The sequence below is a fragment of the Lepisosteus oculatus genome, chromosome 20, assembly GCF_040954835.1.
Source record: "Lepisosteus oculatus isolate fLepOcu1 chromosome 20, fLepOcu1.hap2, whole genome shotgun sequence".
Taxonomy (NCBI): domain Eukaryota; kingdom Metazoa; phylum Chordata; class Actinopteri; order Semionotiformes; family Lepisosteidae; genus Lepisosteus; species Lepisosteus oculatus.
The window spans coordinates 11,747,891-11,763,283 of NC_090715.1; the positions used below are offsets into that span (position 1 = coordinate 11,747,891).

The 15,393-nt window shown below is 42.4% G+C and overlaps 1 protein-coding gene across 1 annotated transcript; it reads right to left on the bottom strand.

Moving 5' to 3' along the window:
• Positions 1–231: 231 nt before the first annotated feature.
• map1lc3b (microtubule-associated protein 1 light chain 3 beta) lies at positions 232–11,267 on the bottom strand. The gene is made up of 4 exons (XM_006641316.3): positions 11,079–11,267; positions 5,686–5,741; positions 3,303–3,409; positions 232–1,767 (listed from the first exon to the last, which is right to left on the bottom strand). The coding sequence occupies exons 1-4, from the start codon at positions 11,116–11,118 to the stop codon at positions 1,593–1,595; spliced, it is 378 nt and encodes a 125-aa protein (XP_006641379.1). The 5' UTR covers positions 11,119–11,267; the 3' UTR covers positions 232–1,592.
• Between the last annotated feature and the right edge of the window lie 4,126 nt (positions 11,268–15,393).

Below are 15,393 nucleotides of genomic sequence, written 5' to 3' on the forward strand. Positions count from 1 at the left end.
TGCCTCACAGTGCCGGAGCGCCGTGTTCAGTCCTGGATGGGCATCATTGTGCCCTTAGTATATTGCCTCTGTGATCATGTGCGTTTCCTGTCACAGTCCAAAGACATACTTAAGACAGCTTTTCAGTGACCACTCCACTCTGTCACCCTCAAGTTCTGGTTCACTTAAGATGAACAAAAAGTCCTCGTGAGAATAGATGCTGCAAGAGAAAAGAGACACCTGCACAACAACTCAGAACAGTAATTTATTTTGGGGGAGGTGATTATTTATACAGTGAGCGCTATCCTTACAGACGGTTATTCAGGATACACAGTGTTTATTTACGTTTACAAGAACGCTCGTCAGTTTCGGGAAGCATCGAGCCCAGATCCAACCTCAAAGCACAATCGGATTTTTGTAATGTACAAAATACACAAGTCAAAACGTCAAACAAATGTACACAATGAATGAAAACTAAGAAAAAAAAACATGCACATACAAATAAAAGATTAATATTTTGAAACACCAGCCCTAAAAAGTCTTGTTAACATAAATATGTGGTTTTAAAATTTGAACTTAAACAGGAAATTAAGCATAACCATGAAACAAGTATTTTAGATGAAGCAGCTGTTTCTAAACATTTAAATAGATCTTAGAGATGGAAAGAGAATTTTAGGTTTTATAAAATGACAGTTGCTCATACTTCCCTGCTAAGAGAGTTAAAATGATTTTACTTTCCAAGACAAACAGCTAAAAGGCTAATGTGCGATAAATATAAATCTGAAAAGATACACTAGAACTAAGGTGTAATACATCTTAACATTTTCAAAGCTAACGGTTAACTACACAGATGCCTTTCTCCGCATGAATCCTGCAGAATTTAAACCAAATGGCCTGAATCCTGAAGTACCTAACATGCAGCATTGAAAAAAAAAAAGTTTCTTCAGTTTGCACCAATGCCAATAAAATAACGGTCTTGAACCACACTATTGTCAGTTCCCAGAATCCACTTGCCTCCATTCGCCTAAATATTAGCCTTTAGGTTACACAGTGATTCCTCAAAACCTACAATATAATGGACGTTTGGTGTTCACAGGAAATAAACCCCAAGTACCAAATTGATTGATGTACCCAACAGTCTATAATATACATTTTGCTCTCAAGAGATCTACTTTACAGCAAGGCAATTAACATGTTTTTTTTTAATACAGAATGATCTCTTACGTTAAGCAAAAAAAAAACCCATGATCCCTAGCAAGCAGACAGAGCATGCCTCTGAAGGGTAAATGTCGAGGCGAAGGGGCACCAAGGGGGGGCTGGGGGGAGTGGGAGAGTTGTCTGTACAGACAGTTGGCAGCATTATGCTACTTTGCAAGGGTGCTGACTAGTTGGATCTACTTGGGTTATCTGTTCCAAGACACCCAGTTTTATCGGATGCATCTTTCTGGCAGACAAAAAGAAAAAAAGTACCCCGCCAGTCTTTGGCCTGTAACAAGTGGCCAAATCGGGAGGGTGTGTCGCAAAGACCTTCTTTTCCTGACAAGATGCTCGTTGACATTTGTTTCTGGAGGGGTGGGAGTCTTCAGGCCGTGGCTTGGAGCGGCGCGCGATGGTTACAGGCCGGCCTGTCCTCCAAAGGTCTCCTGAGAGGCGTAGACCATGTAGAGGAAGCCATCGTCATCTTTCTCGCGCTCGTACACCTCGGAGATGGGAGTGGAGACGCTCACCATGCTGTGGCCGTTCACCAGCAGGAAGAAGGCCTGGTTGGAGTTCAGCTGCAGGCGCCTCCTGGTGACCACAGAGAAGATGGACAGCATAAGGCTTTTGACTCCACACCAGGGAAGCGGAAACCCATTCTCTCTAAACTAGGGGTCTCCAACCCTGTTCCTAGCAAGACCCGAGATGCATTTTACAGAACACCATGAATTTATTTTTTTTATCATATGAGTCACAAAATAAGCACAGTTTGCTTAAGGGCCCCTCGTTCCTGAGGATTGAAGAATTGATTTCAATCGATATTGTAAGAGGGAGGGAGGTGGAGATGAAATGGTGTATTTTTGTCAGAATCGCATTTCCCCAGAAATCTTATCAAGAAAGCAAACTATAGCATCTTTTAAAGAAAAGCAATATCCATTAGCTTGTCAAATGTGGGAATTCATTCAGGTAAAGGGACATTGTACCCCCATCCACGAAACTCTATCAATTTACCTTGAGATTAAGTAACCAACAGTATAAGAGCCACAGCCCAACTGTGCCATCAATGCTTCTCCTAATATAGTCTGACGCAGTGGATGACAAATTCACACAAGGGCTCTGAGTGACTATGTATACCACTGTCACAAAGGATGACAAATACATTTCATATCTAGTGTTAAAAGTAAATCCTTTGGTTGAATGGTTAAATAAGTCATATCCACCTCACCCAGATTAGGCAATATCTCAGTGTATCCCAGATGCCAGAGAGTAAATGATTATTAATTGTGCCCATAATAAGCACCATGCTCAGCAGGGTTTTGGACAGGAGAATAATACAAATCTCAAATGTTATAGAAAAATACATATAATTTTTTAACCCAAATATTTAGTTTTCACAAATACACCATTCTCCTTCTGTGTTGTTCTCTGCAGAAGAGGCAGTCACAGTTAAATTTATTTATTAGCAAATTATAAATGTCTTGTTTCGCATGAACCTTCTGTATCACAGCAATGTCTAGTTTAGGTATGTTGCATCACAGTTAGCACACGTTCGCTCCAGAACAGAAGCAGAACCTCATCTGTCATGGCTATCAGAGACTAAATTCAAAGTCTTCGATTAATAAAGTACACTCAGCTGCAGAATCTCACTTGTATGTGAAAAGGGTCCAACGTCTATAAACTGATACTTGACTAGTCACCGACCATACGTAAGCCCACTCTTGCACTAGAAAAACTTTCTGGATGCATGAAATGTATGAGATCACATTGTAAAAACATGAATATTTGGAAGGCCACTTCAGTGACAGCCCCCTTAGTGATTTCATTGCTCCAGAAAGGGTACTTTTCACTCTGGCGAGACTGTAGCACAGATTTCTAAACGGGACACAATGGGCCAGGTTGCCTGGTCATCTTTGGAAGCAGCTGTCCATGTAGTGGCAGAGCTTGAAAAAGCATTGCAGCTTGTTGCCACCTCCAGTGTAGTCGGATGCCAATGGCTACAAATCAGACATTTGTCAAACACAAGGCAGCACCTGAAACCCTGTAGCACCAGTAGCCTGAACTACATACAATTCCCAGATTGTTTCTTCAAGACTTCCATCCCACATTTGCAGCAGATAGTACCATACCTGATGATCTTGATCAGTTCGCTCATGTTGACATGATCAGGGACCAGGAATTTGGTTTTGTCCAGGATAGGAAGCTGTTTCTCTCCCTTGTATCTCTCAATGATCACCTGAAACAAAGCAGAAACTCTTAGAAAGCCCCGTTTCAGGATTGTGCCGTCAGGACAGAAGACATGTCGGCAGCTGTGAGCCCTAGAAGTTTGACTGGTAGCCGTGTCCCATGCAGGGTGTCTGGACTGGTCAACTGTTAAGAGTTGTTTGCTCTTATTTCTGTCTGTATACCACCGAGGTATTTCATAGATTTCTCTTTAACAAACCTGCAGAAAACTTAAGATTAAATGTTAAAATAGTGTAAAAGTTAAATCAAGAAATGTTCTTGTGGCTAGGACTACTAGTCTTTGTGGTCAAGACCCCATTGGGAACAAAAATCAATAAAACACTGGGACTTGCAGAATCAGAAGTAAAATCCACTGATCTAAATTTAAGTTGCTAGACTACAGTAATGCTTTGCTCACTAGTGATTCAATGTATTCTTAAGTTTTGGGTGTGTAACAACTCAGTGGCCTGAATTTTAACTAAACCTTAATCACATTACATGACTAGCTTGTTACTGGTTATGACTAGGAGTTTAGATTTTTTAAGTCTTAATTCTAAGGTTCTCCATAGATTAGCACCCAATTACACAGATGATCTTTTCCACCCACAAACATAAGCTTCAATTTCATGTCTTTTGTATGAAATGAATCAAATTATTCAAAACTCCAGATCTGCCCATATACATCTTAAACATAGCTGGGAATAATACAAGAGTTTTTGTAGGCTGACAGTGAGGATCCTGCAGTACTGTGCTGCCACAGCTCTCTCCAGTCCCAGTGCACAGATGGGAGGCTGGTGAAACATGATACTCTAGGGGTCTAAGGGTACAGTCTCATACCACAGCCACATTAATCCTACAGTGCCATTGTGGGCGTCTTGCAGATTGTTTTTTTAATCCCCTTGGGAAAAAAACTGCATTAGGTCCTTAAAACCATTTCCTTTTTGATCCACAGGGTGTAATTTCAGGCCTCTTGTTAGTCTAACAAGAATTTTAAATTTCATTTTAAAAGTGTGTCGTTTGTGTAGGGTTAATAATGATTGATCCAGTCGTCCTCTCTAAAAGAAGATTCATTTGCTCTTCCTCTGCTAGACACGCATAAAAGGCATTTCTGTGACAATGCTAAAAATCCAGCCCAACACAAATCTGAGTGTACCATTTACTCCTCACAGAGCCTGTCACATGATCATACACTGCTAAACGTGAATGGACCATTTACATGAAATTGGTGAGGTTAACAGCTTTTCTAATAATGGTGCCTGGCTTGCCATGTTAAAAGCAATACAGTACATCACCTTAAGGGTATGCAATTAATACACACTGTTATATGGCATTTTAAAATGCTTCTTTTTACACTGCAAGTCTTGCATATTGTTAGAGATAATCTTTATGCCACAAACACTTGTTTACTTGGAAAGAAACCATCATGCAGAGCAAAGAAAGTTCTACATTAAAGAATGTGACCAAAAAGGTATGAGTGCTATATACAAACTTGTAAGACAAATACATCTCTAGGGCCTGATGGTATTCTGCTAAATGCACTTGAGGAAATGAGGGCTGTTATTTATAGACTGCTAATAAGTCTTCACATTTTCACTGCAGACAAGGGGTAATGCCCATTGACTGGAAAATTGCTAATGTAGCACACTGGCACAAAAAGGGTGACAGAACTGAACTTAGTAATTATAGACCAGGACATGTTATTTCTATGACATGTAAGGTTATGGAGAGAATTATTCGACTAAATTAGACAATTATCTGTATGGTAACCACTCTAAGGCATACTCAACAATGCTTGATAAAATGTAGGCCTTGCTTAACTAACCTATAAAGAGTTCTATGAATAAGCAACAGCAGTAATACACAGAGCATGTGATATAGTATATTTTCCATTAGGATTCTGATAAAAGTTGAGCTTGAAGCTACTTCTGAGAAATATATTGCAGACATCGTGCTCTTCCAGAGGACCGTGCAAAAATTATCAAGGGGCAAACAATGTTGGGATACCTTAGTACAGAATTTGTACTATGCAACAGTTACACTAGAGCACAACGGAAGCAGCATGAGATTTTAAGATTTGGGAAATGGAGGCACTTATTTACTCAAACAATTGTGGGTTCTGGCACAAGGTATCCAACCATGCTGTTGAAGCCAATATACTGCTTTCTTTCCAGAAGTAGGTGGTTGATTTCTTTGAGTCAGACGGCTACAGAGTAAATGAGCTCAATGGACTGAATGTAATCCTTTCATGTGTATCAACCCCAGAAACAAGGGGTTCATCTCGTTACTTACAGGGATTTTGGTTGGGTGCTGCTCTCGGATCAGCCTGACATCTTCCACACGTTGTTCTGTGAACATGAAAAAGAGTCAGGCAATAAAAACCAAAGGACATGTCGAGGGGTGAATTCACACAGGACCTCCCTCATACACCAACCTCAGCATTCTCATGGAAATGAGATCATCAGAGTAATTTTTATTCTGCTGCAACAATGAGTCTGGGACCAACGGAGAAGGAACTGAAAGCCACAATGGACGCATCCCAAACCACTGAAATCACCCTGTGGCATTCTGACCTCTGACCGCATATTTCCAGTTTTTTTTATCTTCAGCACTGCAGTGCCAAAGACCTAAGGTACCCATTTCTTACCAAGCAGTCGTCTCAAGGTCAATTTCTTTCTGTCCTCCTCTTTAGCAGCTACACATGCAGTACAGGGTGCCCCAAGATTTAATTCAAATTCTGATCTTAACCTGGCCAGTGAATATTATTGCACTTGTTATATTCATTGCTCATTATGGTGTTTCCAATTAAAACCTCTACTTGCCACTAATAATGAAAACAGACTTTTGCTGGGAGGACAACAGTACAAAGTACAAGCTCTTTGTTTCAGAAAGCACCAGCTAACATCTCTACTCAGTCCATTAAAAGACAAGTCACGGATCCATTCACTACCATGGTATTACCCAGACCATTGTTCTCCAACCCAGGTCACGATCAGACTTAATCAAGCTGGGTTGATAGTCACAGTCAATCTGGACAAGACCAGAGTTATGGTTTTCCAGAAGAAAGCCAGACCTCAGGGAAACAAGTACAAATTCGCACTCAACAACAACAACAACACCACCACCACATTGGAGCACTCATCCAGCTACACATATCTTGGTCTCACCATCAGCTCATCTGGGAGTTCTGACCTGGCAGTGAAGGCACTGAGGGAGAAGGCACTCAGGGCATTCTATGCAATAAGAAGGAGGCTCTTCAAAATCAATCCACCAACAAGAATCTGGCTTCAAATATTTGAAAGTGTAATCCAACCCATTGCCCTATACGACAGGGAAGTGTGGGGTCCCCTCACAGACCAGGAGTACACTCAACAGGACAAACACCCCACAGAAAATCTGCACATGGAGATCTGTAGAAATATCCTCCGTGTGCAGACAAAAATACCTAACACCGGGTGCAGGGCTGAATTAGGCCAGTACCCGCTATTGATAAACATACAGAAAAGAGTATTAAAGTATTGGCAACACCTAAAAAACAGCGACCAAGCTTCCTACCACTACAAAGCCCTGCTGAACCAAGAGCTGAGCCCAAAACAGAGCCCCCTGAGCCAGCTGGTCCTGAGGCTCACTGACTCAAGCCAAACTGACACCAGGCAGCCTCAGGACAGCACTGCTGGAGCACCACAACTCAAGACTCAAGCACATCACAGCACATATTAAACTGCAATATCTCACACACTGGGATACACACACACACAAACACAACATAAACTGGAATGCTACAAAACCCTAAACAGACAATACACACTAGCTGAATATTTGACCAAGATAAGAAACAGCAAAACGAAACAGACCCTGACAAAGTACAGGCTCATTGACCACAGCCTGGACACACACACTGGACACAGGCAGACCAGGCTGCCCAGAGAGGACAGGCTGTGCTCCTACTGCCAGCGGGGAGAAACAGAGACAGAGGTGCACTTCCTACTGCACTGTGACAGATACTCTGGGATTAGAGAAACATTCTTCCCTAAATTCAGAAATCTAAGCCCAGAATTCCCACACCTGCCAGAATCACAACGGGTCCCAATCCTACTGGGAGAGGGAGGAGAGAAGTCGGTTGAACTGGCAGCCCAATATGTAATCTCCTGTCACAGCCTGAGGAACAGTGAGTCTGTCTCCCAATAATGCTCCATCTGTCTACAGTATATGTAAATATTATGATATGTCTTTGTTGTAAATGTTTGTAGATTTTATTTTACTTTTTTTTTGTTACATTTTGTGTTAATTTTGTTATTTTGATTTGCTTTGGCAACACTGATTGCACCCATCGGTCATGCTACTAAAGCACCTTGAATTGAAATTGAATTGATAAGCAACCATCACAATGTGTACTTCTAATTGGCTGATTGTAATCAATTAAGAGTCTTACAAACACTCCCAATCTTAAGATAAAGGATGATTCAGGGTGCTCTACAGTATAACCCAAGGAGACCCCTGATATAGCTCTAAAAATAATTGTACAGAAAATACAATTTTAAATAACAGTCTCCAAAATATATGGCAATGCAAACATTTAAACTGAAACTCAGGTAAGTTTTCATTTGCATGACAAAGTCCATTTATAATAGCTTTGCAGAAAAATCTTGAGAGATGTTAGTAGTTGCTAACACTTAATCTTCCAGAAAAAAAACTGCTCTGGTATAACAGGAATTCAATAGAGTAAATATGATCTAAGCAAAACGCAGAATGCAAACGGTTGTACATAAGACCTCCAACCTTTCTTAGGCTACGGGCGAGTGCACAGTGCTGCATCAGCTTTGCCATCTGTACACAGGTTTCAGTTTTCAAGGCAGCCTTCCCAGATCACTTCAGACCCAGGCTAGAAATCTAATGAAACTGCAGATTGACTGCCAGGCTGCCAATGAGGACTCCTTCAGAAAGTGCCTGTGGAGCCCCTCCCGTCAGCTCGGAACACACTGAGGAAAATGTGAGGAGTGGGAGGAGGGGACTGAGCTCAGTGCAGGCCTAGTGTCTCACAGAGCCTGGCTGGCTTTGATTGCACTTTCCACCACAGAGCCACCAGCTCACTAGCTGAAGCTTCCTTTCCAAAGGCAGGACTACAGCTGCTAATGCAATCGGGGAAAAAAAAATCAAAAACACTACACACATGTATTGCCAAGCTAAAGTAGGTTTTAGATGGCTAAGACATTACAGCTCCAACTGCACATGTAAATACTTATTGCATAAATAATCCCAGACTCAATCAAAACTTTGGACCAACCTCAAACTGCAGGCTTCAAACCCAATACTTGATGGTGGTTTGATTGCAAGAGATGTGCCCGAAGGAAAAGCACCATTAAGCAATGGGTCAGTAATGTGTGATCAACAGGCAGTTTAACACTCATTTTCCTGGGTCAAATCAAAATTGTCAGGACGGAACAGCCAAAGTCTCCATTAGCAAAGTTGTCAACACACCAGCTGGAGTGGGGGAAGCAAAGAGTTTCATATCTCCCAACAGGTCCAAATTAATGCACCATACTGACCGGGGTTTCAGGAATTGGCCGTGGGCCTAACGTACAGGGGCAGTAGCTGTGACACCAGATACAGCTTTATCTGTGGTCTGATGGGCTGCCCCAACACAACAGGAGCTATTCAGGTGACAATATCAGTGTGACATGCAAATACTCCCTTTCCCATTTGGTACCTCTGGCTAAGCTACAGCAATACGTCACCCACAATGGAATAAATGCTGCTTCTCACAGCAGGGTAGCACAAAGGCCCCTACTACTGCCCAGCCAAGGAGCAACGAGATGCGGTGTCACCTGAAGAAGGCTCCACGGCCGAAACGTTGCGTTTTCTTCTCTTTTCAGCAGGGAATAAACCTATTACTTGTTCCTGGGGGAAAATATGCTGTATAATCCCCGTGGGAGGGGCCATGGGCCCTGAAGAGAAGTGACTCAGCCTGTCACAGGACAGCCCAAAGTGGGGTTCTGGCACGCAGTCACTCCACACACACATCCACACCGCAGATGACCAGCCCACTGCTGGAACAGAGCAGCCGCCTGCTCCTGGATGACCTCGCCACAGCATCTGAACATTTTTAACCTCTCTCCGCGCGAAATGATTAATCAGCCAGCCAATAATATTAATAAGAGCCCCAACCATTAAACATTTCGCCTGCTCGTCTCTCAGCTTTCATATCTCGGTGGAAGGGCCCTGTTGTTAAAAGATGCAAAGCTCTCTGCCGTGTGAAATGAAATCATGTCTATCGCGCATCGTTTTCGAGCGCTTACAACTGCTGGTAACCAGTATCTGCTGCTTCCTGTCCGTTTTGAAGAAACCAACAGCTTTTTTTCCCCCAACGTGTAATTCAGTGTTGCTCATAGTCACAAGTCCACCTGCTGAGTTTTTTCTTCCTTTCACTTTCTTTTTGCTTCATTTGTATATTGTGAGCGCTGGTGTACAGCGCATGGAGTTTCTTGAAATAAAAGAGCGCAGAACTATTGGCTAGGTAGCGGTGGTCCGGAAAACGATCGTGCTACTTGTCTTTTCAATTTGCTAAAACAAACAGTTTTACCAAACGGTTTTATCCTTTGCCCCATTACTTGTAGCGGTGTGCGATTGAGTAAAAAAAAAACAAACACTGGCCATCTGCTCTTATCCCTATCTCTCTTGTTTGAGAAATATTACGCAGTTTATATTTCCCCTAGCCCCCGCACAAACAACGTTACAAAGTCCAAAATGCTTCCAATGTAGGAAAAAAACAAACAACATCTGGATCAGAACAGGCCAGTATAGAGCTACGGGTCAGGTATTTATTAAACGACAAGACCAAACAAAACAACTGAAGGCGTGTAAAGTTAACTGTTAGTAAACTTGTTGTAGCCACGGGAATGTAACAAAAAATGTAACGGTTAAAAAACGGTATTTCCCCAGAAACGTTACACAACGTTGTTGCAATACTGGGCACAAATAAAAGCTGACCGAGATGACAAGGGCATACCATGCGAAAATTTTAAAATAAATGCTGTTCGCCCATCACTCCACATGGGAATCGATAAGTGGCGGATGCTTTTAGATGTTAATCTTTTTTCCAATATTAGTTGAGTATTAAATCGGAACTCGGAAAGAGATTTTAGACTCGACTCCGAGGCCCAGTGTTGATCAAACTCCCTCCCCATCCCCCAATCCTGCAGCGAATCTACTGCATTTAGAAAACGTTTGGACTGGGGGTGTTTTTTAAGTAACCCATGGTAACGTAATAAAAAAACACTTTAAAAACTGTACTTTTAACCTCAACATATAACATGTAGCCTAACTTGCGCACCAGGCTACAGCTAGTTTCCAGGGCGCTGGTTATGTAAGCGTTACCCTTATGACTAGACACTTAAAAACAATTTGACAGCCACCACCCTGAGGGTATAAATGTTCATTTTTTTCTGTACTAGAACGCTTATCAACACTAAAATGCTTTAAAATTCTTACAGTGTTTAGTCACCCAAACGTTTTCCTAAACGTTCACGTAGCTACAATACTGTTACAACACACTAATAAGGTCAGAAAACAAGACATGCTAGCTTCACTGTCGTATATAACGAAAGCATTTACACTAACACAGCAATATTTACCTTACTACTAGCTGCCAGCCCTTGATGAAAATATAGAAAAATAACTGTGCCTACCAAATGTCCGCCTTTGTTTGAAGGTCTTTTCTGAAGGCATAGTTATCCGTCGAGGTTATATATACCGTCTTGCCTTCAAGACCAAAAACACCCGACGCAAAACAGCGTGGTCTACACGAAGCTTAACAATAAATCGACAGAACCTCTCTCTCTTTCCTCTTTCGTGTGTCGTTTCTGCAGATTTCCACCTTAACTAGCAAAACAAACCCGTCAGCTGGCCTGTGACGTCAGGTTTGAAGGAGGGGCCGGGGCTGCGCTGTGGGAGATGGACCTATTCTAGGTCGAAGTCCAGCAAAAAGCGTACTTGTGTTATTCATGGAGAACAGGCCGAAGGTACAATCCATCGTAATGCAGAAAAGCATGAGCATATCTTACACTGTGATGATCTGAATTTGTGCCTTCATGAAATCGGTCTCCTTATAGTTGCCTTTGCAGACTAAAGATATTGGCACACTTACTGTTGTAAACAAAATAAAGTTGAACAGATTCAAGACATTTTAGAAACTTGACTCGTTTTCAAGAAGGCAAGACACCTGAAGAAGGCTCCACGGCCGAAACGTTGTTTTCTCTCTTCTTTTTTTCAGCATGGAATAAACCTATGACTTGTTCCCCTGTAGGAGTTAAGCACGAAGAGGTTCTAAAATTTCTCCTGTAACAAATTACAAGTTTTGGGATGCATGAATAACATTAAAATAATATTGACGGATAGATTTGATGTGTGCATTTTACAGATAACTATTCTGATCGCCACTAAATGCCCTGCAGTGTTCTTAAGTGAACGACGTTTACAGAGCTAAAATACATCCAAAGTATGTATTTGACGCTTTTATTAGCAGACCATTCTTGCAATTAAAGGTACGATGAATTGGTTAGCACTGTAATGCGACTATAACAATTCAGTGTTAAAGTCTTGTGGGAAGACACGAATTTCCAAATTGGGTGTCTTTTGGCATCTAAAATAGAATACTAATGTCGTGGGTTTCATACAAGTTTAAAAGCATCATGAAGGATCGAACAAGATCTTCAGAACTTAATATTTTAATACCTTCGCAGTTTTTATTCTCATGGCGCCTCACTCGATATTACGTGCGTGCACGTTCTTATGGTACGTTATGCTCGTCCGCTGAATATTTAAAGGCAAGGTAAAAGCTCCGTGAAGTTGCCCCCCCTACAGACAGCTTTCGTTCCCGAGATATAGAGCCTTGGGTTTCCGGTGATCACGTGACCATGCACGGTGACTTTGACCCCCAGTGATCCCGTCTGCCGAGTTCAAGCGCTTTGTGAGAGTTTAGCTCGTACCCTTAACATTTTAAAGATAATCAATTTCCATAAACATAGGAGCCTCCTTAGGTGTGAATAATACTAAGACATTACGCATGTCAACAAGTTAACCACCTATGACATAAACAGGTGGTTGTAAGGTCTGTAAAATCACCGTGATTGTATGATCTATGGTTTTTATTTCCTAAGGCGCGTTTTCCTTTTCTTTCCCTACCGTGACACGCAGTTGCCAAACGCGTAACTGTGAGATATCATCGCGACAAGACCTCCACAGCATGTCATGATAGGGACCCCATGTATATCGCATGTATATTGTGGCAGTGTATATCACAACTTGCTTCGATGCCACCCTGGCCCCTCTGCCGCAAAAAAGGTCTCATATTAGGACATGATATACCCAGATAGGACGTGTGGCGATATTTGGAATTATTATCACGACATGAGGTCATCATATCCTGTCAGGGTATGCCCTATCGCAACATATGGACTCCATGTCGCGACATGGGGGCGGGGCATTTGGTCGGGTATGTCATATCGCGATATAGAGCCTTTCATGTCGCGACATGAGCGTGACTGATTTTGTCATATCGCGATATATAGGCTCCATGCCAATAACTACATCGGCTTATTTTTTAACGTCTTTATTGATTCACAATGTCCGTACTCTTCGAAATAAATACATTTTTAATTGGCAATATAATTGTTTCCTCTGCTTTCTGTAATGAATACATGGCATTTGAACAATTTTTAATCGTATATTTAAGGTAGGGGAAACACCTTCTGCTTTGTACTTCAAAAATGAATAAAAATGTCAAGTCTATTATCATTATATTATTATGCTCGTGCTACCAATTTTGTTTTTACTGTAAAATTATATCGATCTTGAAATTAATACCTAAAGTGTGAATATGGGCTCTCGTGTTATACAAGCAATATATTTTCGAGAACATGGTTAAAAATGAAAAGAAAACACCTAACCCAATGAACTAACATAGTAACACCTTCTTAAATGTAAGACTGTTTATTCGTGTAAAGGCTGCAAAGTCTGGAATCAACTGATCAAAAGATCAGAACTGAAAGATCTGGTGGTCGTGACTTTGCTGTTTTGTACGTCACAGAGTGACGTCACAGCCAGGAAAAGACGACGCTATATGGAAATATATTGAAACATCCACCCCACCCGACCAGACAGACTCGGAAAACAAATTGCCCCCATTGTTTTCATCACAATCAGGAGTTCAAGTACCGAGTTTGTTGGTACCTGTAAACTTCCTTGTAGATAGTCACATGATTACCCGAGAAAACAAGGCGCTATATCATGGAAACGAAAGCAGCACAAACTCTACTTACAGCGACACAAACCGGCACAAACGCAGCACTAACGAATGAGGTGGGTTTCATCGTTTGTGCTGTCTGTAGGGGGACCAGCTTCACGGAGCTCAAGGAAAATCCTGCATGGTGTTTTAAATACAATATTTCGGACGGATTTGAATCTTGCGTTTTGCGTTGTGTTCATTATGTTTTGCAATAAAATATTAACTTCAGAGTAACTCGTTAAGCTACTGAACAATCTAAAAGCAGTAATACGAAATACTTAGAACTGTTACACGCAACAAGTGAAAATGAGCTCTTGCAGCTTTTCTTCAGCTCAAGACAAAGTCCTCATATGAGAGACCTTTGCAAACTAGCTGTCATTTGAACAGGAATTTGCCGACTTTCTAGACAGTGACGAGATTATCGCCATATTCAATTCCAAGCCCCGACACCTGCGTCTGGTCTAGAAGGCCATAACCTCACAACAGAGGTAGGCACTGATTGTGTGTTCGCCGTGGCACAGTAGCGTTTGGCAGCCTAGGTAACTGTTGCTTAACCTATGTTTGTTAGAGAGCCACCACACATTCCAATAGCTCCAGGGTTAAATTACAGTTATCTGCAGTGACACCTTTGTCCCTCAAAAGCACGCATGTTCAGCGCCGTCAGTACAAACTAAACAAGAGCAGTCATTGTGCAGACTGTCCACAAGAGGGCGGCATCGCAGAAAATCTGTCATGGGTTGGGAATTCCGAATCTTTTCAGGGTTGAATTGAAAAAACCTAAAGGTTTTTTGAGCTGTTAAGAATACAAAGGGTTCTCAAACAGAAAGATCAGACTTGCTGCCTTTAAGAATCATCTCTTGTTCTGCACTGTGTCTGAAGTACACTCGTTTTACTTTAAATAATCAGTATTGGCCAGTCTTGGCATGTCCACTGAGGGGGGAGAGTGAAATCAGACAATGGCCCTTCACATCTAATTGCTCCAGTAGTTAGCAAAGTACCCCCACTGTCTTCATTCGTGCAGGTATCTCAAATGGGACTGGGGTACCTCAGACCTTGAAATGACTATAAACAGAGCATGCCTGGGGCAGTTATACTGCAAGAACTACACACCAGACGCAAGCAGGGTACGCAGTTACTGAACACAGACTGCAGTCCGTAGCAACTTTCATGGCACAGATGTGATTACCAGTTACACGACTATAATCTGTCATTCCTGGAAGCAGAGGCGGTCAGAGATGTTCCAATGCAGGGTGCGTTTGTCCGTTTTCACTTTCAGAGACCAGAGCCTGTACAGAGGTTCTCAATACAGTACCCATGCCTCCCAGGTGGAGCTTCGACGCCCGTGCTGGATGACCTCCTGCTCCCAGGAAGGGGTTGCTTGTCAGGGGAGGTGGCTGCTGTGACACCCAGCAGGGAGCCCCCAGGAGCAGCCCGACCTGCTGCTGGCACACTGTCTCTGGCCACATCACCCTGACGGGCAGCTGTGGACAAGTCTCCAGGAGCAGCCTGGCTAGCCGAAGACCGGGACAGAGACCCAGTGACCGTCCATTCACTTGATATCCTGATAGCCCCAGGCGCCACACTAGTATCGGCTCCATGATGCAGCTGGGCCTTTGTCAGGGCCCACAGGCATTCAGCCTGCTTCTGAGAGTGTGCTTGTGCTATACACTCTTATGAAGTCCAGTTACTGCAGCTGCGGAACACGTTCTTCTTTCGTT